The sequence below is a fragment of the Dermacentor albipictus genome, chromosome 5 (assembly GCF_038994185.2).
Source record: "Dermacentor albipictus isolate Rhodes 1998 colony chromosome 5, USDA_Dalb.pri_finalv2, whole genome shotgun sequence".
In the NCBI taxonomy this organism is placed as follows: domain Eukaryota; kingdom Metazoa; phylum Arthropoda; class Arachnida; order Ixodida; family Ixodidae; genus Dermacentor; species Dermacentor albipictus.
In genome coordinates, this window is record NC_091825.1 from 53,494,790 (window position 1) to 53,522,245 (window position 27,456).

At 45.3% G+C, this 27,456-nt stretch overlaps 1 protein-coding gene across 5 annotated transcripts in view; it reads left to right on the forward strand.

Annotated features, from left to right (window-relative positions):
- The window catches only part of LOC135913268 (neprilysin-1-like), a 159,969-nt gene extending 132,862 nt beyond the window's left edge, over positions 1–27,107 (forward strand). For all 5 annotated transcript variants that reach the window (XM_070538383.1, XM_070538384.1, XM_070538385.1 and 2 more), the window contains exons 4-6: positions 18,541–18,609; positions 20,388–20,450; positions 21,722–27,107. In XM_070538383.1, coding sequence (XP_070394484.1) covers positions 18,541–18,609; positions 20,388–20,450; positions 21,722–23,860 — 2,271 coding nt within the window. In that variant the 3' untranslated portion in view covers positions 23,861–27,107. The remainder of the gene's footprint in view (positions 1–18,540; positions 18,610–20,387; positions 20,451–21,721) is intronic.
- The last annotated feature ends 349 nt before the right edge of the window (positions 27,108–27,456 follow it).

Here is a 27,456-nt window from a genome sequence, read left to right on the forward strand (position 1 = left end):
TTGGCATGTGATTATTCTGCATCACTAATTGTATTCGTATCAATTCACGTCTTGCTTTACATCTAGATGCCACAGAACGGTTTATCACGCACCTCGCATATCTTTCTAGACTTGTGTCTGCTTACTGAGGTAGACGTCTTTGCATTACCTCTACATATACTTTTCTGGAGTTAAGAATGTCATAAGCGCGGATTTTAGAAAAATCGCGCTAAAGCATATAGCCTGATTCCACCCACTCAGGTGGTAGTATTTCGAGGTCCTTTTTTTTAAATAATCAAATATTCAGCTATTTGACTTTGGGCACGAGCTACAGGTGTTTAATTTCAGTGGGTATGTACTCATAGATTTTCTACATACCCGGACCTTTGAGCGTAGCACTAGTTCCCAAATATGCCTCCCCGAAATGTGTGCAAAGAGAATATTGACATTAATGCCGCATGCTGCTTCATCCCTCCACACGATAGGATCCGCTGAGACAACATTTTAAACGCTACTGTTCTGACCCATTGAAGGTTGCGGACGGATAATGCTAAGCTGTTGTTCTTCTTTGGACTTTAAGCAATGAACGCAGTACTAGCTGAGATTAACGTAAACACAAGAACTACACGTTCCACAAGTTGAGGAGTTAATCAGCGAATTTTTCGTAGTTTCCGGTTGCCGTTCTTTCGCAAGTGTACTACCTGCACGTTGAAGCAACTGCAGCTGAAGCAGCGGCATTCAGCATCGTCCACAGGGGACCTAATGATAGGCGCGAACAACAACAACAACAACAACAACAACAACAAATTATGCTTAATAAGTGTGTATGTTGTAATGCAAGTTAAGCGATCACTGAAATGCTATACAGCTAATGCGATGCCAGAAATTCTCATTTTTATTGCACATAATTATTATTATTATTATTAATTATTTTTTTTCTTTGCGCCACTCTCATTCTGTTTTTCTCTCCCCAATTCCCTTTCCCACGCAGAGCAGCATGCCAGCGATCTATACGCCGGTTGAAATATCTGTCTTTCATTAAAGAGTTCTCTCTCTCTCTCATTATTTTCACCTATTGTAACGGCTAATAACATGCGATGTTTGTTCATGAAACCCTAATGGGTAAAACATTTTATGTCATGCAACGTTTAGGTTTATGCACGACACAGTTCAGAACCTATGCCCAAATGCGCAGTGTGAACACCTCTGCAGCCGTCTCACGAGGGAGAACATGTTTTTGGATTTTTTTTTGTGAGGAATGAGTGGATGATGACAAGTGTATGCATCAGGTATGACACGTGCATAAGTGCATGCAAGCTTCTATACCTCTCGCGCCGAAGTAACACAGAGCAATTATGGGGTATTGGTCAATAATGGGCACATACCCAGAGACCCAAGGACGTGGTAGGCCAAATATGGGAAGCTTAAGTAATTCAAGGAAGCCGTTGAATATAATGCGCTGCTCTATTAAGAAGTTTCTGCTTTAGACATACATACAATCCTGCAGTATACATGCATGTCTTGTGCATGATTTATTGGTTATATAGACAACAATGCTCTCACTGGTGCGACTATGTTGGTCAAAATTCATTGCTAAACTGCTAATGGAGCCGATTTGCTAGAACTAACATTCTGTCAGCTTATAACATTTGTAAAAATGTCCAGAAGATTGTCCGATAAGATACCGACGGACAAACAAAGGCAAAGTGAAGACCGCTTTTCTTTAAAAAAAAGAAAGAAAAAGCTATAATCAAATGAATAATGTTTTGTAGTTGGGGCGGCGAGAGAGTGCAACATTCTCTCGTGAGAATTCTCGCAAGCTTCTTGTACTTCGGTACCTTAAGCTGGCGGGCGAACGAGACAGCTGCTGAAAGGGTACTGAGAACGATTTTTTTTTTCTTAAGTGAAGGTTACCGAAATCTAAAGTATACCAAAAAGAAAACGGTGGCAAATTTCAGATTGCAGTAAATAATGTAACATGGTAGCTTTCGTATAGCCAGCATCGGTTTCGTTTCCCAGGAGGCTACTAAAGTGTGACGCCCTTAGTTTCCGGTGTTCAGAGAGGTCGCGGATCTTTACTTAAACCAACAATACTAGAAAATATCGATAGTACCCCTACAAAACTGCTAAAAGCAGTGAAGAAACGCATCAAGCGACGGCTCGGTTATCGGGCTGTGTAGACAAATCGCGAGCCCGGATCGCGTCATTGACTTTGCCGGTGGGAGTTCATCTTAGAGGTGTCTGTGTGCTCGCGCCTGTGATTCAAGTGGCTCATCATTAAAAAAAAGAGAGAGAGAACAACAATAGTACGGACTCTGATAACGCACAGCGGGACAACAGCATAGGAGCAGCCATCTGTTTTGATAGGGCCAAAGCCTGCTGCTGTTAGGTTCATCGGAGGGCCATATCTGAAAGGCAGCGGACATCCGGCCCATTGTAACTCTTCGTTGCACGAAGTGTTTATATGAAAGCGTGAATAGGGCGGGAAGGTGTTGCACCATTGACTTTAGATAGCTTTATAAATACGTGCTTTCGAGCGAAAATGTTTATGCAGTTTTAGTTAGTCAGAAATGCTCCGCGAGAACGCGTGACAGAAAAAACAGGATCACCAAACCTGTCGAAAAAAAAAAAGACCAAACATTCTCGTATGTTTCCGTATGCCTATGTCATGCGGGTTGGAACATAAAAATTTGTGTGTTCCCATATAAATCGATATGGTCACATTTATTTACCATGTTATCATGGTAAGGATATTATATGTGTTTTTCAGTAGGAAGCGTTCGCAACCGATTGCTGGCGAAATAACTCTAATGCGGGGAGAGTCACAAGGGTGTTATGGGATATGTGCAGCCTGAGTCACAGACGTTTGGATTATGTGGCAGTTATGAAAGATTATCAGTTCTTCAGCTGTTTGTTGCATCTATGAGTACGTTTTAGTGAAATACAGTAACACTATTGACCACAGTCATAGGGCAGGTGACGCTGACGAAAAAAAAAACTCCACTTTTTTTTTTCTGGACCACAATGACGTCAGAAACAGTTCTGAAGGGCGTCCAGTGCAGTTATTATAAGTGTAATGATGATGTAGGCAATTATAATGTCGAAACGATTGAAGAAGCAGTAAAAATGGCCGCTGCATGAAATCAGTAAGAAGAAAACCTGGCATAGGACAGGGCAAGATGTGTGCAGTGAAAGATAAGCAGTGCAATGTCATCTGCAATTTCGATGATACAGTAAAAGCAGCTGAGTAATTCTGTACTGACCTGTGCAGTACTTAGAGCAGCCACGCTATCTTCATTGGTAGTAGTGATGAAAAGGATACGGAAGCTTCTAATATAACTAGCGATGAAGTTAGAAGAGCCTTGGAAGACACGATCCGGGGAAAGTAGCAAGAGAAGGAGGTGTAACAGTCGATTCAACCAAAGATGTAGGAAATATTATGCTTGAAAAGCTGCGGCATTTTATACTCAATGCCTCACGACTTCAAGTGTACCAGAGAGCTGGAATAAAGCAAGTATTAAATTAATTCATAAGAAGGGAGACGTTAAGAAATTGAATAAAGATAGGCTCATTAGCTCGCTGGCAGTACTGTATAAAATATTAGCCAATAACTTCTAATAGAATCAGGGCAACACCACTTCAATCAGCCAAGAGAACAGGCTGGCTTCAGGAAGGAATATTCTACAATGGATCCCGTTAGTGTCCTCAATAAGATTATTGAGTAATCTGCAAAGTACAATCAACCTCTCTATATAGCTTTCATAGGGTTGTTAACATGAATTTGATGAAGTAAATATACCAGCAGACTTAGAGGCATTGAGTAATCAAGGCGTACAGGACGCATACATGAATATCTTGCGAAATATCTACAACGATTCCACAGCTACCTTGGTTCTCTGCAAGAGTAGGAAACTACGTAAGAAGAAAGTGACCAGGCAGAGAGACACAATTGCTACATTGTTATTCGCTGCATGCTTGGAAGTATTCAAGCTATTAGGATGAGATAAGGATCAACGGCGAATGTCTCAACAACCTTCGGCTTACAGAAGACATTGTCCTGTTCAGGAACACTGTGAATGCATTGCAACGAACAATTGAGGACCTTAGCAGAGAAAGTGTAAGAGTGGGGTTGAAGATTAATATGCAAAAGCCAAAGGTGATGTTGAATAGCCTGGCTAGGGAACAAAATGTCATGATCGCCAGTCAACCTCTAGAGTCTATGCAGAAGCACGTTCATCTAGGTCAATTGCTCACAGGGACGCTGATCATGAGAAGGCAATTTATAGAAGAATAAAAATGTGTTGGAGTGCGTACGGCAGGCGTCAACAAACCTTGACTCGAAGCTTACCACTGTTGTTGAAAACAAAAGTGTAAAATCATTGCCTTGTACTGGCACTAACATATGGGCAGAAACTGGGAGGTTAACACAGAATCTCGAGAACAAGGGCTGTGAAAAGAGCGATAGAACCAAAAATGTTAGACGCAACGTTAAGAGGCAGGAAGAGAGCGGGGTGGATCAGGGAGCAAATGGGGATAGCCAATATTCTAGTTTACATAAAGAGAAAAGAAAATTAGCTGAGCAGGCCATGTAATACCAAAGGTAGATAACTGGTGGACAATTAAAGTTACAGAATGAGTGCCAAGGAAAGGCAAGCGCAGTCGTGGACGGCCGAAAATTAGGTGGGGTGATGAAATCAGTAAACTTGAAGGTGATAGTTGGACTCAGCTACCTCAAGACAGGGTAATTGGAGATCGCCTTCATCCTGCAGTGGACACAAAAATAGGTTGACGATGATGATAATAATTACAGTTGTTAGACGTCTCGGCGATGGTGCTGTGACCGGAGACTGTCCATGCGCGCTTGTATAATTAAGGAACACGTACTAATGTCCCGTTAAAGTGGCTCCTTTCCACTCTTCGTATGCGTCACTGCATTACAGGACTGCTATGTGGCGAAGCTGCTTTACGGTAACTAAAACATATGCAATGGGTATTAGTCTGCCTCATGGGCACTCCTTAAAGCATGTCTCGATCTGAATAGAACAGAGTTCGGTCTACACTGTTTACACACAAATGGCTTGAATTTAAATCAGACTTGGGCTCGCTACTGGCGCATAATGACAGTTACGACGTGACAGTACTGGATCACGCGTTTCTTTCTCTCTTATTTTGCCGTTGGCTTGGGGTCCTTATTCGGTAAGTTTATGGCTGTGCCCATACAATCGAGAAGGCTCAAAGGAATTCGGGAGACTCCCGTACCAATAGGGAGAGTCGGCAAGTATGCACTACCCAATTTGTTTTCGCATTGCTCGAAAACATTTGTCGTTTCATTTCTGATAATTTGCAGTATATGTTGTATAACAGACAAGGAACGGTAGCGACACTTTAACAGTCGGTCTTTATGAAGTGTGGCGTTAGTTTCGTATATTTCAAAATACGTAACAATTCTTTTATTGTTAATGCGTAATATTTAAGTTAGTATTGGACACTTTGGAATATATGTTCAGCCCTAGTTGGGAAGAAACACGATTGCGCGTAAGGACGTTAAGTGTGAAGCATTTATTCACCCAATTCACATAAATTCCAACTTGTGCTTTGGGCTCGCACAATGTTTGCACTCATATTTAAAGAATCTCAATCAGGCAACTCTTTACAGTGAAGCAGGTTATGGCTAGGCTTTCCTGAAATTTTCATGTGTGCGAGAAAAACAATCATCATCAGTGGCTCGTGCCACTGCTCGTGCGTTAGTCGTCGTCGACGGCTTCCACATCTGGCTCCGATGTCGCTAACTATGCCAGCGTTCCCATACTGCCCCTCCCTCTGCGAATGCGCTGATGGAACAGGCCCACTGCTAATCGGTGGGGTGATTTAGGCCTCAAATTCTTTGCTTCAATATATCGCGTAATGAAAACACGAATGTGTATAACTAGTGTGCTTAACGAATGCATAACGCGATTGAACGCGAATGTATAAAAATAACTGTGTGTGCGTACCTTTCGTCGCGATGACCAACGGTCAAGACAATAAATGTGTTTTTCACAAGTTTATTCACAAGTCTTCCAGTTTGCTTACAGGAAACCAGAAGGGTCAGGACTATAGGCGCTAGCATGCGCCTAACTGAGGCCCTGACTCCTGTACAATCTGCGTTCCAGTGAAGTAATCAAGACAGGGTAAGAATGAGGAGAAAAGGAAAAAGAAGAGGGGTGGGGATTCGTACCTTTGTTCAAAATTCTGTGTCTCCTCTTTGTCATTTGCTGAACAGCTTCGCTAGTCATTCACACACTGGAATGGTTCATGATTTTTTTCTAAGACTAGTTTTAGGCAACGCTGCGGACGATGCGGACGTGTAGAATACGCGCAAAGATTGCTTTTTATTGTGCAAAATTGAAACTGCGCCTAGAAAACTCGCTTGAAAATGTTGAGTTTGTTGAAACAATAAAATAGAGTATAGGCATTAACATATCTCACTCCCTCTATATAAGCGCGATTACCATAACTTCGCTGTATGGGCTCGTGCACTCCTGCATGCTCTTCGTAGTAGCTGTGTTAAACATTGCCGATAGGCAATGTTTAACAACAGCTGCAACGAAAGTGAAACAGTGAAATAACGTATTAATCACAAGTTCGGAAGAGTGTCTGGATTTTTTAGATTCTTTCATGTACTATTATTTCGCATTCAGATCCCTTCCAGCAAAATGTTTTTTTTTATTGCAGTAAACTGTACTAAGTTTGTCTACGTACTGATAAATGGCTGAAATGTATCACTTCGCCAGTCCTCATCTGACATGCACTTAATTTATATCTGTGGAGGAGCCGGTGGCATATTGTGCTTGTTGCCAGCATTTCCAATCAATCAATCAATCAATCAATCAATCAATCAATCAATCAATCAATCAATCAATCAATCAATCAATCAATCAATCAATCAATCACTTGATTATCCACATACTTAATAATTAGGTTATTATATAATGAGTTCATTTTCTTGAGCGGGGAGTGAACTCTCTGCCTTTCTTTGAATAGATATTGTCACTTTCTTTTATCGGGCTCCGCGTTCAGGAATTACAGAACTAGAAAAAAGAAAAGTTTATTACTACGCACAAGGATTGCTTGATAACGGAAATTATAAGACGACTCAAAGTACGCAACGCCTCATCAGAACGCTCATGCAGATCTCGCACGGTTAAGCCAGTTAAGCGCTCAGATGTGTGCGCGTTTCGAGATATTCGAGTGTTCCTCCTGCATTTTATTTTATCGGGAAAATTGTGATCCTAATTTCACAATAAGTATACCCGTTTCTAGGTGTGTTACTTTATATGCCTAATGCAAGGAGGCAAACTCGACCATTCTAGAGGGCGAGCCTCCAGGACACAGCGGAAGTATACATAAATTATTCAATATATACTTCTGCTCAGGTAATCATAATATTCGCTTCTTACTTCCGCCATCAATATGCCTGCAAGCACTGGCGCTCTTTTCTCAAATTGCTTGACCGGTAGCAATGATTTATCTCTAATTTCTGACAATGAAAGAAAACACAGCCTACGGATAACAGATTGCCGCCAGTCTTTGCAAGCAATAGGTTGCTAACAGAGGGCACCAAGCAGATAACGTCGCTTTAGATAGGTTTATCGGCTCCTGCTTCCCCAACGTCATTTGCGGCACCGGCGTCGTCAGGGTGGAATGCCTCATTTCGCATAGAGAATTGCACCCAAGAGGGCGGACCGCGTGTAATCGTATAGGTACGTGCTCTGCTTGGTCGGCGACCGCGCTTGCTTTTCACGTTTCGGCTGCTGCTGTGGTGCGTATACTAATCTAGGCAACGGAAGAGGCATCGCACGCTAACTTTGTACACAGGATACTAGGTATGGATCTCTTCTATTTGAATTATGACTTTTTGCTCGCCGCGTGCCGACATTTGAGGGAACTACGTGGTAGCCGAAATTGAAACGGGAGCACTATAGAGTGGAACCCGCGGGAAACTGCCAGGAAATTATCGAGGCAACAATTGCGAACCTTTCTTAATAACTTCGTTAGCAGTTTTTTAAAGCTACTAATTCCTCGGCTCTTCTCTCATTTTCAATAGACGGCTGCCTCGCCGCGTAAACAGTGCAGATCCAGGTAATGCATTGTAATCAAAGCTGGTCACTTGGTTGGCCGATCGTGATGTGGGCCGATCGTGGTGGGCTCATCGTGATCGCACGATATGTTTTTCTCTATCTGGTTTTAATTTGCAACGTGGGCCGATTCTATACACAATGCGACGTGACAGCACCTACTTGTCTGATATAGTGTTATCTAATACATCTAAGTGACACGGTGTCCCAGCAGCACACATAACAGGCCCTACAAATAAGCTATCGCTTGACTTTGACAGCGATCCCGGATGGTTTCCGGACAATTTTTCTTTCGTAATCTTCTAAAGAAAACGCTCATGTTTGTATCTCGTTCTGTTCACTTTGCTGCATCATGTGCTGCGTAAAGGCGTCTGCCGTCGCTTATTGATTATTGTCGGACATTGTGCTGCTGAGTACGAAGGCGTGGGTTGAGTTTTGAGCTGTGGCGGTCACATTCCTATGGCGGCCGAATGGAAGGATGCTCGTTTATTTAGATTTAAGCGCAGAGTAAATAAGACGAAGCAAAATGGTCACGATTCACAGGGGGCGTCTCTGTTATGCTACTGTGCAGCTCGACGACATAAATTGCCATAAATGATTCGCGTCTTTCGCTTGCTGACGCTGTTTAGCTCACTGTTAGTGTTTGGTCCCAGGCGGCACGTCAGGTCGTGCCAACGTTGGAAACGTATTGGCACTTCCTGGCCCAATGACGGCCTAAGATTAACAGCGTGGTTCCAATATTGGCAGTGCCATTCTGATTCCTGGCCCAATGATGGCCTTTGGTTAACAATGTGGCGCGAACATTGGCTGTGCCATTCTGATAGAGATCCAACGTTGGCCCACATTACACAGACAGTAAACAATATTGGCTGTGCCATTCTGATAGAGATCCAACTTTGGCCCACGTTACACAGTCAGTAAACAATATTGGCTCTGCCATTGTAATAGAGTTCCAATGTTGGCCCACATTACACAGTCTGTAAACAATATTGGTACTGCCGTTCAACAAGGCGGGAATTATTGGACCGACTTTCGTACGGATTTGCGAATATGGGTTACTAGTTGGCTTTTTTTGGAGGACATTGGCCCGTACAAAGCCAATTTTTGCTTTGTCGGTTTTTAGTGTTCTACGACTTGCTGAGATTGAACAGCGTGTTTTGAAAACTAATGCACTAACGCACTGAAACTAGGCACACTGCGCAGGAACCAGAAATATGTTTGCCAGCTGCGACCGCCTGTGGAACCACATGTGGTTCTCCCATGTCAACTCCATGCATGGTACACCGCCATTTTTGCACGAGAAAGAGAAAGGCCAGTGCACAACGTAGCAAGCAGGGGAAGTCGCATAACGGGCAAATTAGCCACTGCTTTATTGATCGTGCATGGAAACATGAGCTTTCCATAAGAAGCAACGGTATTGCGAATTTGCCTGCGCATTGTATATTTTGCATGTACGCTCCGCGGCTTTGGAGGATCAGGATTCTGAGGAGAATCGAAAATTGCAGTGCCACAGAGTTGGCGGAACCGTTTTATCTTGCATCGAGATGGAGCGCATATGTATTAGTGAAACTTTTGTTTGTTTGTTTGTTTGTTTAGCATACATGGCATGTTGCAGTGACATAATCATCATGCTTCTATTGCAATATATTTGTTTGTTCGTGCATGTGTATTAAGCTCCTTGTATGAATGCCCCTGACAGAAAAAAAATTAATTGCACGTTTTGGCTTTTCCGTGACAACAACCTCTCGTCTTTGCCTGTATTTGCAACGGCGCATCCCGGATATTTTTTTCGGCCTAATTTTCCGTCCTTCAGCCCCCACCTGCCTCTCCCCCACGCACCCACGTGAGCCTGGTCGATGCTATAATAATAATAATAATAATAATAATAATAATAATAATAATAATAATAATAATAATAATAATAATAATAATAATAATAATAATAATAATAATAATAATAATAATAATAATAATAATAGCCTGGTTACGCCCACTGCAGGGCAAAGGCTTCTCCCATACTTCTCCAATTACCTCGGTCATATACTAATTGTGGCTATGTTGTCCCTGCAAACTTCTTAATCTCGTCCGTCCACCTAGCCTTCTGCCGCCCCCCGCTACGCTTCCCTTTCCTTGGAATCCAGTCCGTAACGCCTAATGACCATCGGTTATCTTCCCTCCTCATTACATGTCATGCCCATTTCTTTTTCTTGATTTCAACTAAGATGTCATTAACTCGCCTTTGTTCCATCAGCCAATCTGCTCTTTTCTTATCCCTTAACGTTACACCTACCATTCTTCTTTCCATAGCTCGTTGCGTGGTCCTGAATTTAAGTAGAACACTTTTCGTAAGCCTCCAGAGTTCCGCCCCGTACGTGAGTACTGGTAAGACACAGCTGTTATACACTTTTCTCTCGAGGGATAATAGCAATCTGCTGTTCATGATCTGAGAATGCCTGCCAAACGCACCCCAGCCCATTCTTATTCTTCTGATTATTTCAGTCTGATGATCCGGATCCGCGGTCACTACCTGCCCTAAGTAGATGCATTGCCTTACCACTTACAGTGCCTCGCAACCTATCGTAAATTGCTGTTCTCTTCCGAGAGTGTTAAACACTACTTTAGTTTTCTGCAGAATAAATTTTAGACCCACCCTTCTGCTTTGCCTTTCCAGGTCAGTGAGCATGCATTGCAATTGGTCTCCTGAGTTACTAAGCAAGGCAATATCATCAGCGAATCGCTAGTTACTAAGGTATTCTCCATTAACTCTATTCCCAATTCTTCCCACTCCAGGTGTCTGAATACCTCCTGTAAACACGCAGTGAAGAGCATTGGAGAGATCGTATCTTCCTGCCTGACGCCTTTCTTTATTGGGATTTTGTTGCTTTCTTTATGGAGGACTACGGTGGCTGTGGAGCCGTTATAGATATCTTTCAGTGTGTTTACATACGGCTCGTCTTGTATGTAGCCCGTCCACATCTTGTATGATGCCAGGGTTAGCGCAGAGTATGAGGCCTATTTCACTTCTAGTCTCGCGATTCGGGCTCCTGCACGTCCGCTTTCGGCAATACCGCTTGCGGAAGAATCTATTCATTATCCGCATAGTATTCTATTCTGCAAACTCTACTAATAATTCTCCCTTGCCATTCCTAGAGCCTATGTCATATTCCCCCACTGACTTGTCTCCAGCTTGCTTCTTGTCTACCTTGGCATTTAAGTCGCCCATCAGTATAGTGTATTTTCTTTTGACTTTACCCAGCGCCGATTCCACGTCTTCATAGAAGCTTTCGACTTCCTGGTCATCATGACTGGATGTAGGGGCGTAGACACCTGTACGACCTTCAATTTGTACCTCTTATTAGGTTTTACAACAAGACCTGCCACCCTTTCGTTAATGCTATAGAGTTCCTGTATGTTACCAGCTATCTCTTTATTAATCAGGAATCCGACTCTTAGTTCTCGTCTCTCCGCTACGCCCCGGTAGCTCAGGACGTGCCCGCTTTTTAGCACTTTATGTGCTTCTTTCGTCCTCCTAACTTCACTGAGCCCTATTATATCCCATTTACTGCCCTCTAATAGCACTGCTATTGGAGGGCAGTGCTCCAATATTCCTCCAATAGCACTGCTAGACTCGCCTCACTAGATAAGGTTCTTGCGTTAAACATTGCCAGGTTCAGATTCCAATGGCGGTCTGTCCGGAACCAGCGATTCTTAGCACCCTCTGCTGCGTCGCAGGTCTGACCACCGCCGTGGTCAGTTGCTTCGCAGCTGCTGGGGACTGAAGGCAAGGGTTTGATTGTTGTATTCATACCGGAGGTTATGGCCAAGTATTGCACCAGGGTGGCCAATCCTGCTCTGGTGAGGGAGTGCGTTACCGGTTCTGGTCACCGGGATCAGGCCGCACTCCAGGCCGGTTTATGCAGCTTTATCAACACTTTTTTTTTAATCCGGTGGAAAATTGCGTGGCACCGGGATTCGAACCACGGTCCTCTTGCACGCGAGGCGGATGTTCTACCTCTACGCCACCGCAGCACCCGTCAAAATAGTAGTGACTTGATATTATTATATTAATGATATCATTGATGCTGCCCATGCTGGAAAATGCTGACAAGCGTCAGAGCACCCTAAATAAGCTGCCATATTACTTTACTTTCTGCAAACGGTATAATTCTGGTCCCCAGGTTGTAAATGCGCCATGATAGAGTGCATTGCTCCTTTGCATGAATCACTGAAAAAAAAAACAATGAAAACGTGTGCCGCACTCTTTTTTTTTCTGCACAGTACCGTCATACCTAGCCTTATTTCGAAATGTGGACAAAGAGATTGCTCTGTTTCGAGGTGCCACAATAATTACGATGAGGCGAGGCTCAGAATTGCGAGTCCTTAAGTTCGAAAGGAAAATGTCCTCCTATAAGTGTTTGTCAATCTCCATGTGCTAAGCGTCTTTTTTTTTTTACGTACGAAAAGTGTGCGGCAGTTAGTACAACTAAACTAGTTAAAAGGAACGAATAATAAATTTCTCAGCGATTACCTGCGTTGCCGAACTTGTGAAGTACAAGTGGAGGGAACGTTTTGTTCCCTGTTGGTCTTGTCGCACCCATAAGGACCCAAAATAAATACTTCGGTGGATTTCTCCCTCCCTACTCCACGGCGCAGAAAACTATAGCAAACCGGCAACGTGGTGAAATAAGTGCTATTCAAAGCTACTTGGAGTTTACGTGTGTACCAACTAACAGTTGCACAGATCTGTGGATAATTTTAATCATTATAATTTTTTGTTTCGTTTGCCCAGGCCTGTACCCCAAAGAGGCGTTGTCTAAGAAAGTCTGCTTTCAGACGCGAACGCCTCAAGTGCTATAGAAGTCACACTGTAGCAATGGCTGCTTAATTGATAACGCAAGAACCGGCGACAGTAAACACTGTTTGTGAAAGGATATACCGAAAAAATGTTCCGTTTTCACACTTTCTGAGACAAGTGCCGTTTCAGTCTTGAAGGATACAGCTGCGGTTATTGGTTGCTTACCGTATGTAGTGGACGCGTCTGTTACACTGTGCCTTCCCAAGTTTGTGGCCTCTGTCCTTGAACCCATGAATGGGGTGGATTCTGGGAGCGTTGACTGTTGTGTTCTGGTCGTGGTTTACTTTTTGACCACAGCTCAACTCGAGGAAAACTTCTGCGGCAATTGCGAGATTTTAACGAGATTGTGTAATGTGATAGAGGAAATGGAACTAGAGTGTAGGATAGACAAAACTCTTGGCACCGTATACGGATCTAATTAATAGCTCCTCCGCTGATACGTACGCAGTGTTTTTCAAGCTAGCGTTTTGTTATTAGTCAAAACAATTTTTTCATAAATTGAACAGTTGGAGGTGTATGGATCTGCATGGTAACAGTGAAATCGCTCATTTTGACCCAATCGCTTGCACATGAGAAATGCGTACCCAGATCTCACGTGTTAGACATCGCAAAAAAAAAGGACGTCGTTTTGATTGAATAATCGTCGTCCCGATGAAGCTGTGACAATATGATTAAGACTCGACAAATCATGAAGCGAGGTTATAGAAACTGTGCATCTGTAAAACAAACCTTTTCGCCGAAACTGTCCGGTGGAATGGGTTCATCGCTAAATAAAATAAATTTTTTTCTCTCGCCCAAAGTCTGCGTAGTAGAATTGTTACATTTTTGTTCCAGAACACGGGCAGCAATGCAAAACAGCCTCGCGTTTCTACTCAAGTGAATATTGTGTGTTTGTGCATTAACATCATCTTTTTTTTGTTTCGCGCGCAGAAGAGAGTACTGATTTCGACGGCCTGTGATTTACTATACGCTGTTGGTTTCCTTTTGTGTATTCAGGCTCACTTCAACCTGAGCCTCGTGAGCATGTACCTTCATCCACACGCTTCCTTCTACACCATTCGGCTCGTTTTCGAATGCATCGGTACAGCATGCATCGAATGCATCGGTACAATTCCAACTCTCAGACCAGATGTTGGGCCTGTACCGACCAAACCATCAGCCGCTCAGCTCACCATGTGCTCACAGCTTCAGTTGTTGGCGAAATGTGAGACATGTGACTCTGGATTGAGAAGTGTCTCTACGGCGGAGAGTAGAAAAAAAAAGGCTCTGTATGACAGTGAAGGAAGCAGAGTCCTTAGACGACTGGAAATGACGATGATGATCGTCAATGATCGTTAACCATTCGGTATGATCTAGAAAAAAAAAACCCAACATATATAGCACGGGTATACATCTTTTTCCTGATATCGAAAGGAACGTCGTTTTCGCGCGAACGATATCGCGTACGCTCCATTGTTGTCAAACAACGTAGAGCTAAAGTGAGAACGGCCTTATGGAAGCTGAAAAGGATATCCTAGGATAACACGTAGGATACTTCAGCGCTCGTATGCGCAGGTGGCCCCTTACCTGGTGGCATTGACTGTTGGTCATCGCCGCAACCCACCGTGGTAGCTCAATGGATACGTCGTTCCGCTGCTGAGCACGAGGTTGCGGGTTCGATTCCAGCCGCGACGGGCAAATTATGGTGAGGCCGAAGTGCAAAACGCCCATGTACCGTTGCATCGGCTGCGCGTTACAGAGCCCCAGGTGGCCAAAACTGATCCCGAGTCTACCGCTACGGTGTGCCTCCTAATCGTGGTTTTGGCACGTAGCTGAGGATATTTTTTGTCATCGCGGCAGTGCCCGTTTCCACCGAAACAGTGCCAAAGACGGGACAAGGCGATTGGTAAACAGACATCGAGCGTTGAATGCTTGCCGCTCATGTAGTCCCGTTTCTTTCTTTGCGCTGTTTCGTTCAAAGATGTTGCCTTGCCAACTACCCTGGATTCAGGACGTAGGGCCTGTTCCTTTATGAATGTCATGAATGGCGCTCACTCGAGAACGACAGCCAAAATGGGAACACATTTTCGTAAAAGAATATAGAAAACATGGAAGTTTAGATTTAGACAGTGGACCGAATGAGAAAGACGCACCCGAACGCGTAGAATGACGCACACTACACGCAAGCCCGCATGCGAATCCATAAACGCACGCCAAACGCAGGTGCGCTTCAATACATCCGCAAAAAAAAATACACATGACTTGGCTGCACAAGCAAAGCGCATATGGCCAAGAGGGCACGCACAAAGCACACATGAATATGTAAAACACAAACACTTTTTTAAAAACGAACACTCGAACCTCAGATATACTGTGGAGACGTTATATCTGACTGCAGTCTTGCAAACAGGGCAGCCGGCATTTGTGTCGTCCGAGTTCCTTCGATCAGGTTTTGTCGACGAGTCTTTAAAGCTCAGCAAGCTTCGCGCTCCACTGCCGCTCTTGGACGCGTCTGTCTGTGTGAAGTGCTCGAGCAGCGTCGACGGCTTATCCGTACTCGGATTGTTTGCACACAGGCAAGATAGGAGAATGAGGAGTGTGGGCTAACGTATGTTTCCCGGGCGGTCCTGCCGCATGGAAGGCACGCTCGAAGTAATGTCGTCCCCATTAGTGAAGTGTCGGACACAACAAGGCTGTTACATTATACCTTGGCGGAACAACGGCTGACTTGACACAGTAGTTACGTATATGACAGTAACATCGACGAGGCCCTAGCACACATTATCTGTGTCTACCCGCGGTACAGTGCTGAGAGACAAATGATGTGCAGAGTACTGGACCAGTTGGACAATCGTCCACTTTCAGAACTGAAAGCCTTAGGCCAATGCTCCGAAAGAACATCCACGTTGAAGGCCTTACTCGCGCTATTAAGGTTCTGCGGTCCACGGGGCTTCACGATAGACTCTAAGAATGCCGCCCCCTACTGCTGTGTAGTGTACGCGCTTTGTTCGTGCTTGTCTTCCTTTCTTTCTATCTCCCCCTTCCACTCTGTTTCTCTTTTTATCCCCCTTAACCCTTCCCCTTGTGCAGGGTAGCCAACCGGAACTACCTCTGGTTAACCTCCCTGCCTTTCTCTGCATTATTTTCTCTCTCTATATATGACAGTAACATGCTATTGCGTTCAAAGTGAGGAGACAGCCACGTCGGTTGGATCGTCTCTTTTTATTCGAGGGTTTCGAGGCAGAGCACAGACTTTGATGAGATGAAGACGTTGCTAGGGTTGCAGTGGCACTGTTACTGAGCTGGACTCGCGTGCCTCGTGTTCGCCTGAGGGGATCTATAGTTGGGCTTCCACAAAGGCGTCAACTGCCAACTTCCGTTCACGGACGAGCCGATAGAGGTCTTCAGATTATTATCACGAGGACATATAATGCATTCTTTTACAGTGGTATGCGAATGGCATGCCTCATCGTTCAAATAAGAAGCTTGTATGTGTTGGCGTAACAACGATGTCTCGGCAATATGTCGTCGTCAGTGACATGCTTGAGGTGCTGGTGACTCGTAAGGTCACGTCACGCAGAATGTAGTGGTAGTCTTCCTTGTACTGCCCGCATGTATACAAGGACCGGAAACAGAAGAGTGACGAAGGCGAGAGGAACAGCTGTTCTGTTAACTTAAGAGAATTGGTGCCAAAGAAAACGCAACTGCCTTGTGTGCGTTTGTTTCTCCTTACACACGTCCGCTCCAAAGATTACATGAACAACCCAGCTGTACCTGTTGTGTTCATATAAAAAATGCAGCACTGGAGACCCTTTTAATTCTAATCTACATGGTAGTTTTGTTTCTCTGTAACGTTAGGGCTCTCATTTTCCCTTTCACCGCTGTGTGCGCGAGCTCTCGTTTTCTTTCGAGTTTCCCTGTTGCCCTAAATTATACCAACCTAACGTTTAGTATATTTTGTACACATATGACGTGAACAGTATAGTCTTTTCGACGAAAGTTTGTCTGGCGAAGTGACATGATGATGAAGTCGTGGTCCCTGACCGAGTAAAGCTAGAAAATAGAGATGTTTCCGCGCCTGCCCGGGCTACTCGATGACATTTCAAAAATTCAAGAAAAATAAGGCATCTGAAACTGTATAAGAATTCAGAGTGTTATCAAAGAACGCGTATCATCACCATGCAGTGAATGGCTACAGTGGAATAAATGCAGCGAGAGTCTTTGTATTGGATGCGTCTAGGCTAAATTAGACTTTCAGCACTCCTGCTCGGAGAAAAGTGGTTGTGTCATCCATGTATATATCTTTCGTTAGACTCACGTACACCTGCTATGTGTATGGAATCATACAATGCCTACACGACTGCTTTTGTTTCCAGCGAGCCTCACACTTCACTGTCGAAATAATTTGACAGCCAATGTGTTGCCTCCATAACTGCAGTGAAGTGTTGCGTTGAATTAACCAACATTTACGTCCTGGTTTGTTTGTTTGTTTGTTTATCGTTTTGGTAGGTTTTAAGATGCTATCGGTCCTCAATGTGAAATTGAAATTGATCTATTCATAATAGATCACAGGTTATAAAGAACACAAGGAGGGTCCATAGTCGATGACTGTGTAGGGACCTTTGCTTTGCTTTCCTGTAGTTTTTCGATCACAATCAATTTCAGTCAGCTACTTCATGAGCTCGTTTTCCTGCAATTTCTTGCGCCAGGGATATAAACGGGGCACCATTTTTTTACATTGTAGAACTCAGACTGCATTATGGGTGTGGAGTGTGCTGTTTGTATTTAACGTGGGACATAGCGATATTCTGGCATCAGGCGATAACTGTTGGGAGCTTTGAGTCGCTGCCTCGAAGGATACAAAGCCCGAGATATCGCAACACTTTGCTGACGATACGACGTTAGCTCAATGACGTTTTTGTCAGGGGCAGAGTCTCTTATGCAACTGTGTGTGTAGTGTATGGGGTAATTGTCGCGGCGACCCTGCTTGCATGGGTATTCGGCGGTTTTCAGACCAATGCTCACATCCTGTGCGATTGTCTGGGCGTCCGTTCGGGTGAGCTGGCGGACCCAATAATAATAATAGCCGGCGGACTTGTCCCATGATCACAAATGCAGACTTTGTGATAAGTACACCGACTATATACTCCGTGGCTTCCCAATGTATGTCGCTCCGGTGTGCGGTGGGGTTCCCGTGGCACTCCTCTCCAAACTGAGCCTGCGCCACTAGTACGTTAACAGTAGTACGTTAACGTTTCAGCACACTGAAACTGCTCCAACTGTCATCGATTTCCTGGTGCAACGGTGCATGGAGATTTTTGGGGAGGAAGGGGGAGGGGTGCCTTTCCTTTGTTTCATAGCTGCTCTCTTAATTACGCTGTAATGAATACTACGATGACGACACAGCGCAATGTAATTACGTGCGGTGGAGCTTGTTTACGGGCGCATTGCTTACTGCTGCTGCTTTAATTAGGCTGTGATGAATGCGGTAATGCGACACAGCGCAATGTAATTGCGTGCAGTGGAGATTGGAACGGGCACATTTGTTCTTTCCCGTTTATTTATTTAATTATTTATTTGCTTACGTTCTCCCTCTATCTATTCCCGCAGACGCAATTGCCGCCTGGAGCTCCCGTCAGCAACGGGGCGGGGGCCGTCTACATTTCCCGAGCGTATCAGGTGAGACACCTGGCGGCGATGAACGTTGATGACCACACGTCCCCTGCTGTGTGCGTAAGCACAGCTGCGCCGAGTGTTGCAATGGGCTGCAGGAATGCGCCTGCTGACGAAGCCCGCGTCGTCGGGGGCGCGTGTGCCGGGAAATTCCAAAATAAGGAGATAAGAGTGAGAAAAAAAAGTGGCCCCCAACAGGCGAGAGCCTCTGTGGCTCTGACACGACCGCTTAGCACAAACGCTGTGCAGCTGTCCTGACGAGAGACCACCGTTAACCTCAACGCGGCAAAAATAAAAAATAAAAAAGAGAAGTTGCGTCAAGTGCGGTCGCAACGCGCCCAACATTGCCAGCCGAACGGGGTCGTTGTCACGCTTGCGGTATTTATGGTAACATAGGGAGGAAAAAGCTGTGTTAATCTCTCGGATATTGATAACTTGAAATATCGTTTACATGGCCGGGTCATGGTGCTCCAGCGACGTTGAAAATTGCTGCGAGGCAGCACTCGTGCTTTATTTTCAAAATGAGCGAGTCTGAAAAAGCGATCGTAAATTGTGGTTGTCTATAACGTACGACACTTACATTTGTAAAGAAGTTTAGCCGCTGATTTTCACGACGTTTTTTTTTTCTTGCTGTCAGAGCGCTCTCAAGTGGTCAGTTCCGGGCGCGTTTTAGTGTGCGAAAGAGACACAGAGACAACCCTGCGAAGTATAGTTAAGGCATCATGCAACAGGCGATGGAAAGGAACGTGATATTACCTCAAGCGACTGAAAGGCTGCAATACGTGTAATAGCTAGAACAGTAGTGAATAATATATCGCTTGAGGTAAGGGAAATAAATGGAACTAGTGTATACACCTAATGCGTAGTACAGAAAAGAGTCACTGAACCGGTGCGAGGAAGATGGGACGGAGGCGAAGCTGACATATAATGAGGTGGGGTGGCATAGAAGAATTTCCGAAGAAATAAAACATATTTTTTATAGATATTTGAAATGCGTCATTCCCTGAATGCAGCTCGAGAATAGCATACGAACCGGGATAGAGGGCTTCTACTGTATGTTCCTTTCTGTCCGTTCTTGTTCATGTCACGCTGAATTCAAGTAACAATAATTTCAAGCATGAGGTGCTTCTGATTCACTCCGAACGAAGGTGATATCACTTCTGCACGGGACACCTATAACATGCAGTGAGCGTATTAGGCTGATGATGACGAATAGGTGATATACTGTGATAATTATGCTATATAGTACATGAACGCATTCTCCAATAGAAAAGAAAACTGGTAAAGAATATCTGTGTGATTTCACGTTTCTCGCACCTACATTTTTGGTACATACTGCCATGAAAACAATTAAGGGAAATAGTGTGCTCAGTTAAATCGGACTCAGTGATTTCTCTCAAAGTAAAATAAAATCCGAGAAACGTGGAAGAAGTCGGACTAGAAAAATCGTTCTTGAGCAGGGCTTGTGACCTATGCAGTATACGTGGTATTGAATGATATCAGAAGGGGAGGGGGCGAATACTGTGCCACTGCAGACTCACTATTGTCCTTTACGAGCGTTTGTAATAAACTGCTCCCGATTTGTAAAGGCTTAGTTCCTTTGCTGCTGACAGGTTCCGCGAGAGTGGGCAAACCACCTGCTTTCGATACTCGCCATGTGCCTGCTTTAGACGAATTTAGACAGACGGTATTTTATACCCTTTCTTTTTTTGTGATTAGCTTGAAGCGCGGGGCACATAACACGACAGCTAAGACAGTTTTCATTTCCTCTGCTTCCGTTGCAGCCTGGAGATCACGTGACCAACGGCACTCAAGGAATCTTCACCGTCAGCGGTCAACTGGACCGAGTGAGTGTGCGATTCAAAGTGGAATCTAGCACTCTTTAGAAACTCTTGTGCAACTCTGTATTGTTGTGCGCCCTATACTCGTGCTTGTTCAAACGGCCTAGCACTAAGAGTCTTCGTTTTATGCACTAGTGAGCCTCTTCTGTGCCCGAGGGTGGCACTGTAATAGTGCGAGCATCTGCGGGCATGAATGTCGTGTATAAAGAATAACATCAAGAGTAAGTAATGACTGCACTGCAGATGAGACGAGATGTAATTTGTCACATTTTTTAACAATGCTCGTAGGAGAGAGATTTTAGAGAACCCGCACGTAGCGATTCCTCGTCACACAGGATACATTTTAATATATTGTGGGTTATGCTAAGAGACCAAATAGCTCAAACAGGCGCCCTATTCCATGCGCAGTTACATTGTCAACGGTTACCGCTTTTCGTACACATGATTTTTTTAAGCCCAATTCGTCTTCTCCAGTTTTATTTAATGTTTAGCGGCATTACGCACTGGTAGTACAATCCGTACGTGAAAAGGACCTCTATTAAAGATGCAAATAGGAAAAAGCAAGCATGAGATAGAAAATAGAGAGCTGAGTATTCATTATTGCAGAATGTCGTTTTATTTTTCAGCGTTTGCCGCTTTCGCCATCTCACGCACGTCTGCGTACTTCGTACAAAACTACAAAATGTGCTGCATCGCAGCACTGAAAGGCAACATGAAAGCAAGTCCTTCACTCATCGCATAATGAGTCTTTTTTCACTACGTAGTGCGAGCCAGCGCATAATTGTGCAAATACCTTTAAATTGGAATGAAAATTAGAGTACCTGCTAAGTAATATCCGTCCACAGGTGATTGAGAACGAACAAATATAAATCACGCTTGGAGAAACTCTACCGTCAGACTACTGCGAGGCTATCAAAGAAAATGAACCGCTTTCGCGTGCACCTCTAAACGCTGAAACAGAAGAGTCAGAAAAGCACAGTGAATGCAGATCTTTTCTTTTGTGGTAGCAGACCTCAGTGTGTGCACAGCTTTCTCTCATAGAGCGCCGGCTTCTCCTTTTGTTGCCTGCAGCAGCTGCTTCGAGTGTGTAAAAAGCGGGGAGGGGGGGGGGGGGGAGCGACGTAGTAGTATGCACTCGCGAGCTCACTCATAGCGCGCCTGACATCAGTAGGAAGCTCGGAAGTCCATAGTTTCATTAAGGGCGCGCTGAATAACATGTTGATTTTTTCGCTAGCTGCACTTTTTTTTGCATACGTGGCTCTCGTCTTTCAACGCAGGAATTGCAGCGTGTCAGCGGGTCCACAAAGAGGAAGTGCTGCGGAAAGAAGGCCATGGTCGCGGCAGGAGTCATCGCGACTCTCGTAGTGCTCACTGCAGCGGTCCTGGGCACAGTGTTCGGCCTGGACCTGGTGTCCGTGCCCAGCGATCACCACGCCGAACCTTCGACCGGGCCCGCAGTACTGCCGGGACCGCCGTGCGGCACCGAACAGTGCCAGGCCGTGTCGGACTTGTACAACCGGTCTCTGTCGCCCAAGTACGACGCTTGCCAGGACTTCCACAAACACGTGTGCACGCGATGGAAGCTGGCCCCGAGCTCGAGGCTGACCAGCGTGTTCGGTCAGCAGGCTCTGTGGATCAGGCGATCGGTGATCGGCGCCCTGCGAAACACGTCGATACCCAGTGATGGCCAGACGGCCGTGCAGAAGGCGGCCGGGCTGTTCCAGTCCTGCGTGGATCTCTTCGGCGACGAAGAGCACGCCCCTTCATGTCAGGACCCCAGCGCGGATATCATTGGCTTCCTTCGTGGCCACAACGCGACGTTCGAGGTTCAGTCTGACGTGGACCCGGCGTACGTGATGCTCGATTTTCCGCTCACTTACGGCCTCCCGACGCTGTTCAACGTAAGGGTGGACACTATCCCGGGTAATGCGGAGCGTCTGTACGTAGTTCTCAGCATGCGGCGGTCTCTCTACGACGGGTACCGGGCAAGCAACGAGGCGATTGAACAACATCTCCGGTGGCTCGGGCTCAGCGACGATCTGAGCCGCGATCTTGCACCGACGATAGGAACAATCGAGGATTATCTTATAAAGCTCGGAAGGGATGCCTACGAGGACGAGGCGCCGGACGCGAAGGAAAGGCTGGTTTTGCTGCTACGCACAATGGAGAAAGCCATCTTGAGCAAGAAAGGTGACAACTGGAACTACTACATGGGGAACATCACAAGCGCACTGTTACCTGGCGAACATTACGTCGCATTCCAGACGCGATACCTGGTAACGTTCCTTGCGAAGGTTTTTCAGAAAATTACAAACCCGAATCACCTTCGCCTCTGGATGAGCTTTGACCTGTCCAGGCAGTTGAGGCAAATGGTCCACGTCAGTCGTTCAGGTTCGTTTCAAATGAGCAGCGCCTTTTCTCAGTGGGAAAACCGCTGCCTGAAGCACACGTCGAAAGTGATGCACACGGCGGCTTACGCCGCGTTCTACCACGCGTCGGTGACCACAGACACGGTATCGAAGGCCGAAGAAATGGTGTCCAGCATCGCGGAGTCACTCAGGTCTCGAATAGCTGAGTCATCTTGGATGGAAGACGGCACGAGGGAGATAGCTGTGAGAAAACTGGCGAAGATGAAGAAGATAGTCGGCTACCCGGAAGGCGCGCAGGACGACGACTCCCTCGATCGCTATTACGAGGCGTACGAGAACGCGGGACCCTCGTTCGTGAGCAACTGGCTTAGCGCCTCGCGGTCTACTAGCAGGAAGGCGTTGGAGACCCTTTCGGAGCGTCCTGCCCCGGTGCGCGTCAACGATGACATGGCCCTGGTGAACGCCAGATATAAGCCGCCTCTCAACACCATGGTTGTGGGCATGGGGCTTTTGCTGCCTCCTTTCTTTGGTACGGTGCCGGCCGTCGACTACGCCTCGGCAGGCCACCTCGCCGCGCACGAGATGATGCACGCGTTCGACGTCTCCAACCGGCTTCGAGACGACAACTACGTCGAACGAGACTGGTGGACGCCGGCGTCGAAGGACGAGTACGAAAAGCGCGCCATCTGCATCCGGAAGTCCTACATGCCAATGGAGGAAGAGTTCAGCGAGCCGGACGACGTCACAGATTCTGAAATAATGGCAGACTTCATCGGGCTGTCGGGACTCTACGACGCCTACCTCAGGGCGAAGGAGGTGCCTGACGCATCGTTGGAGCTGCAAGGACTGCCGGGAGTGACCAGCGACCAGTTGTTCTTCATCGCGTTCTGCTACAAGTGGTGTTCCAATTCTCGCCCTAGCGACCGTTATCCGGACTTCAGCGTAAGGTGTAACATGCCGTTGATGAACATGCCCGAGTTCGCGGCCGCCTTCAACTGCAGTGCCGAGTCTCAAATGAACCCGAAAGAAAAGTGCAGCTTCTGGTGAATTAATCAGTGACTCCGGTTGGAGAAAGCAAATGGGCCGGCGCTGTGTTCTGCAACTCCAGTAAATGGCACGGCTCAGCGCCATGTGGCAAACATTCGCGTTGTGTGAACGAGTGCGGGCTTTCTTTCCCTGCCATGTTTGCGAACACTTCCTGATGACACAACCGCTTTGGTGAGACGCTCAATGACCGACAACTTTTCCAGCCAAACCGTGTTTAGTGCTCACTCGTGCTCTCTTACGTCTGACTTGAACTCATGTGCTCGTTATACCACGCCGCTCGCTGCGAGTGGTCTGCATGGTGAAAAAGACACTACCAGATATGGACACGCTGTTCGCAACTGTGGTGGCATGGCAGTTCTCTCAGTCTTAGCGACGGACGCAGTTTTAGTTCGTTGGGAGGTGTTCTCCTGTACCTGTTGGTTTCGGGCTTCCGAACGTATATTTACTGTTTTTTACTTGCAAAGCCAGAGAACTCAACTCTGTGGCTGTCCTATCCTGTGTACAAAAGATTACCACGTTTTATCATTTGTTTTGACGATGCTTATAACAGTCAGTCTTCAGTGACTTACTTGTGACAAGCATACAAGCTGCTTTCGCTTTTTTGTGTGAGCGCAATGGGCATTATTTATCGCATCAGCATTGCTAGTCAGCTGTTCGCGTTTTACGCGCGTATTTTGAAGTCCAAGGATTCGCCGCTAGGACAAAGAAAGTAAACAAATGGCGCAGCATCGCTAATATTGCCTATACATTCAATTCAGTTCAGGCTTGTTCAACATCTGTCAGATGTTTGGAGCACGGACAAAAAGCCTGAGAATTGCTTGACTGGGTCCGGCCACCGCAGCATGGCCATGCAGTGGTATTGATTCCATACATGTATAGGAGAAAATCAATATGTGAGAAATGCTGGAAAACTGCAGAAAACTACAAGATAATTCATACAAGAGGTCGTATACAAGAGTTCATATACGCATTAAGAAAATCCATGAAATATTCAGAAGTCTAGCGAGAAATTCAGTAGATCACGATTGAAACAAAGAGAAACACAGTCAGTATTTCAACAAATGATAAAACAATGAAGCATTGACGACACAGATATCTGTTCAGTTTTCTTGTCTGGTTCTCACAGAAACATTATAGAGGGCAAAGTGCAAAATAAGAAATGGCGAACCTGCACAACATCTCTCAATGCTATTTATTTCCTCATTGTTTTTAGCTGTGCGATGCCACTGCTTATATTTTTTGGTCCCTGTCGAAGAGCGTGCCGTTATTATTGTCCAGAATTGTTCAGATATATGTAATACATGTAGTGCCATAGGTTACACGGGCATGGCGTGGTAAACGAATGCGACTATCCTGTGAGCATTTTCTTCAAGAAGTGATTTTTATTGGATGTGACCAGTTGGCCATAATAATCTTTGTTGACATAGAAATTGTTAGCGGCTACAAACGTAAATGAGTGTAATAACGACAGATTGACTGAGAATCTTTTTGGTTATTTCAGAGCATATGTTTAAGTGTGAATAGAAACAGTAGGTACTCAAATCTTATAGTTTCAGCCAAAAAAAGAAACGATAAAGAACGACTCTTATCACTTTTAAGACGTTACTTTCGCGAATATCGCTCATTAATTTGATAGATAAGCTTTGTAGTGCTGTGCGCTAAGAGCGCGTCTTAATGCACTGCCAACTGGAGGGCAATCTGTCCACTTCACTGGCGTAAGGATATCGCGAAACCACTGCGCAAGAGCGTGGCTCAGCACGTAAGCTCAGCAGACATGACTGGAGTGCTTTTGCGCAATTTTAGAGCATTTGTGCAGTTCCAACTTACGGTAATGGGTTTGGTAAATTTTAGATGTTTAACTCATCGGTCATAATCCTACAATCACTCTTGTTTTTGATCGCTGATAAATGCGTTGCCCCGAAAATAGGACTGTCTTTTCGAGCTGTGTTCTTTACCGTATTCGAGCGGGACTTTCTTTTCGCAACACTGCTATGCACATTGCACAAGTCTCCGAATATTTCTTACGATGCACAGATACTCGGCGTTAGCTCAAACAAAGGAGTACGTGGGTTTTCTCCTCAGGGTACTGCAAAGTTTAATCGCTACTCATCTTCACGTGTGGGCATGGCGGTTGAGCTGTGGGGTTGCGTAATACTGAACCAAGGGCTCCGTGCTTGGGGTGGTAGGGGGAGGGCAATGTACACATTTTCTCTCCCTTTGGTCCACTAAGTAGTTAAAAACCTTTGCACACTTCAACGCACACGCTTATCAACAACCGACTAAAATCAGAACTTCGCAGAGCAGCGCTGCGTGGTGAAGTGGCGATGACGTCGCAGACGCGCAGCCAACGATCGCATATGTTTGTTTTGGCGTTATATCCGAAAGTGCGGTAAACGTGACAGGGAGATATAGGAGCTCTGCGAGAAGGATGTTCAATCTATATATATATATGCTAAACACGTGACGGCGAGTGTTTGTGATGCAGTAGATGGGGTCGCGATATTTAACTTTCACATTTATTTGCGCAGAGACAAGGTGATACAGGAGTGCACATTTTCCGTACATTGACGGAGTAGCAGTGCGTAGGACTCACTAGTCTGAAGGAAAAGGACGGGGCGTTAGCTTTAGATGTGCCGGGCTGCATGACTACAATGTATAAATGTGTGCAGCGCTCTGTCTTGGTTATTATTTCTTCATGCACTTGGGGCTAAGCAAATCTACTCTATAAAATTCCCTGGACCTATTGCTTTTTGTGCACTATAAACTTTGGTTGGTAGTCAGCACTCCATCCGTTCTCTCTTGATTGTGCTGTGCCATGCGCTGTTACTCAATTTAGCTATAGCAAGGAACAACCACCACAGTTAGCATTCTTAACAAAATATACAGTATTGAGCAAGGCAGGTAGCTAAATTTGTTGCACGCAAACGTTCAAAAATGCAAGAAATATTATTCAAGTGTACTCTTACAACTCGTGTTTGTGTTAGGTGTGGTCTTTTTATCCCGTGTACATTATTTATGCGCAATACACTGAGCTGAAAGTATTTCTTACAGAAAAAATCTGTTGAGCGAACTGTGTTGTTTGTATTGATTCAACTGTTTCATTGTTTGACGACGATTTTATCGCGTAGCACTTGTTAACGTGTTGCCTGAGGCATTCATGCCGTGAGCTGTACATATATTCAAGTGTGGACGAACAAAGACTTAACCTGACCGAAATCTCCATAAAGCGTTGTTTTCCCCTACTGTTCATGATGGTGTGATCATTTTCAGAAACACGCCTACTAATCCATTTAGAGAACCTGTATGCTAGCTCACTCCAATGCATGCACGATGACGTCTGGTGGACATTTAAATCTCCCTGGGTGGCACGAACAAGAGACATTAGGCAGATAGAAAAATAAAGTGGCATCACCACGAAAACGGTCATTTTCACACAGTTACCATTTTTAAAATTGGCGAATTTATCGATCACATAAATCAAATTGGCACGCGCACAGGCAATCATTATTTCTGGCACTTCCCGTGCCAAAACCAACGTATGATTATGCAGCACGCCGTAGTGATGGACTCCGGATAATTTAGACCACCTGGGGCTC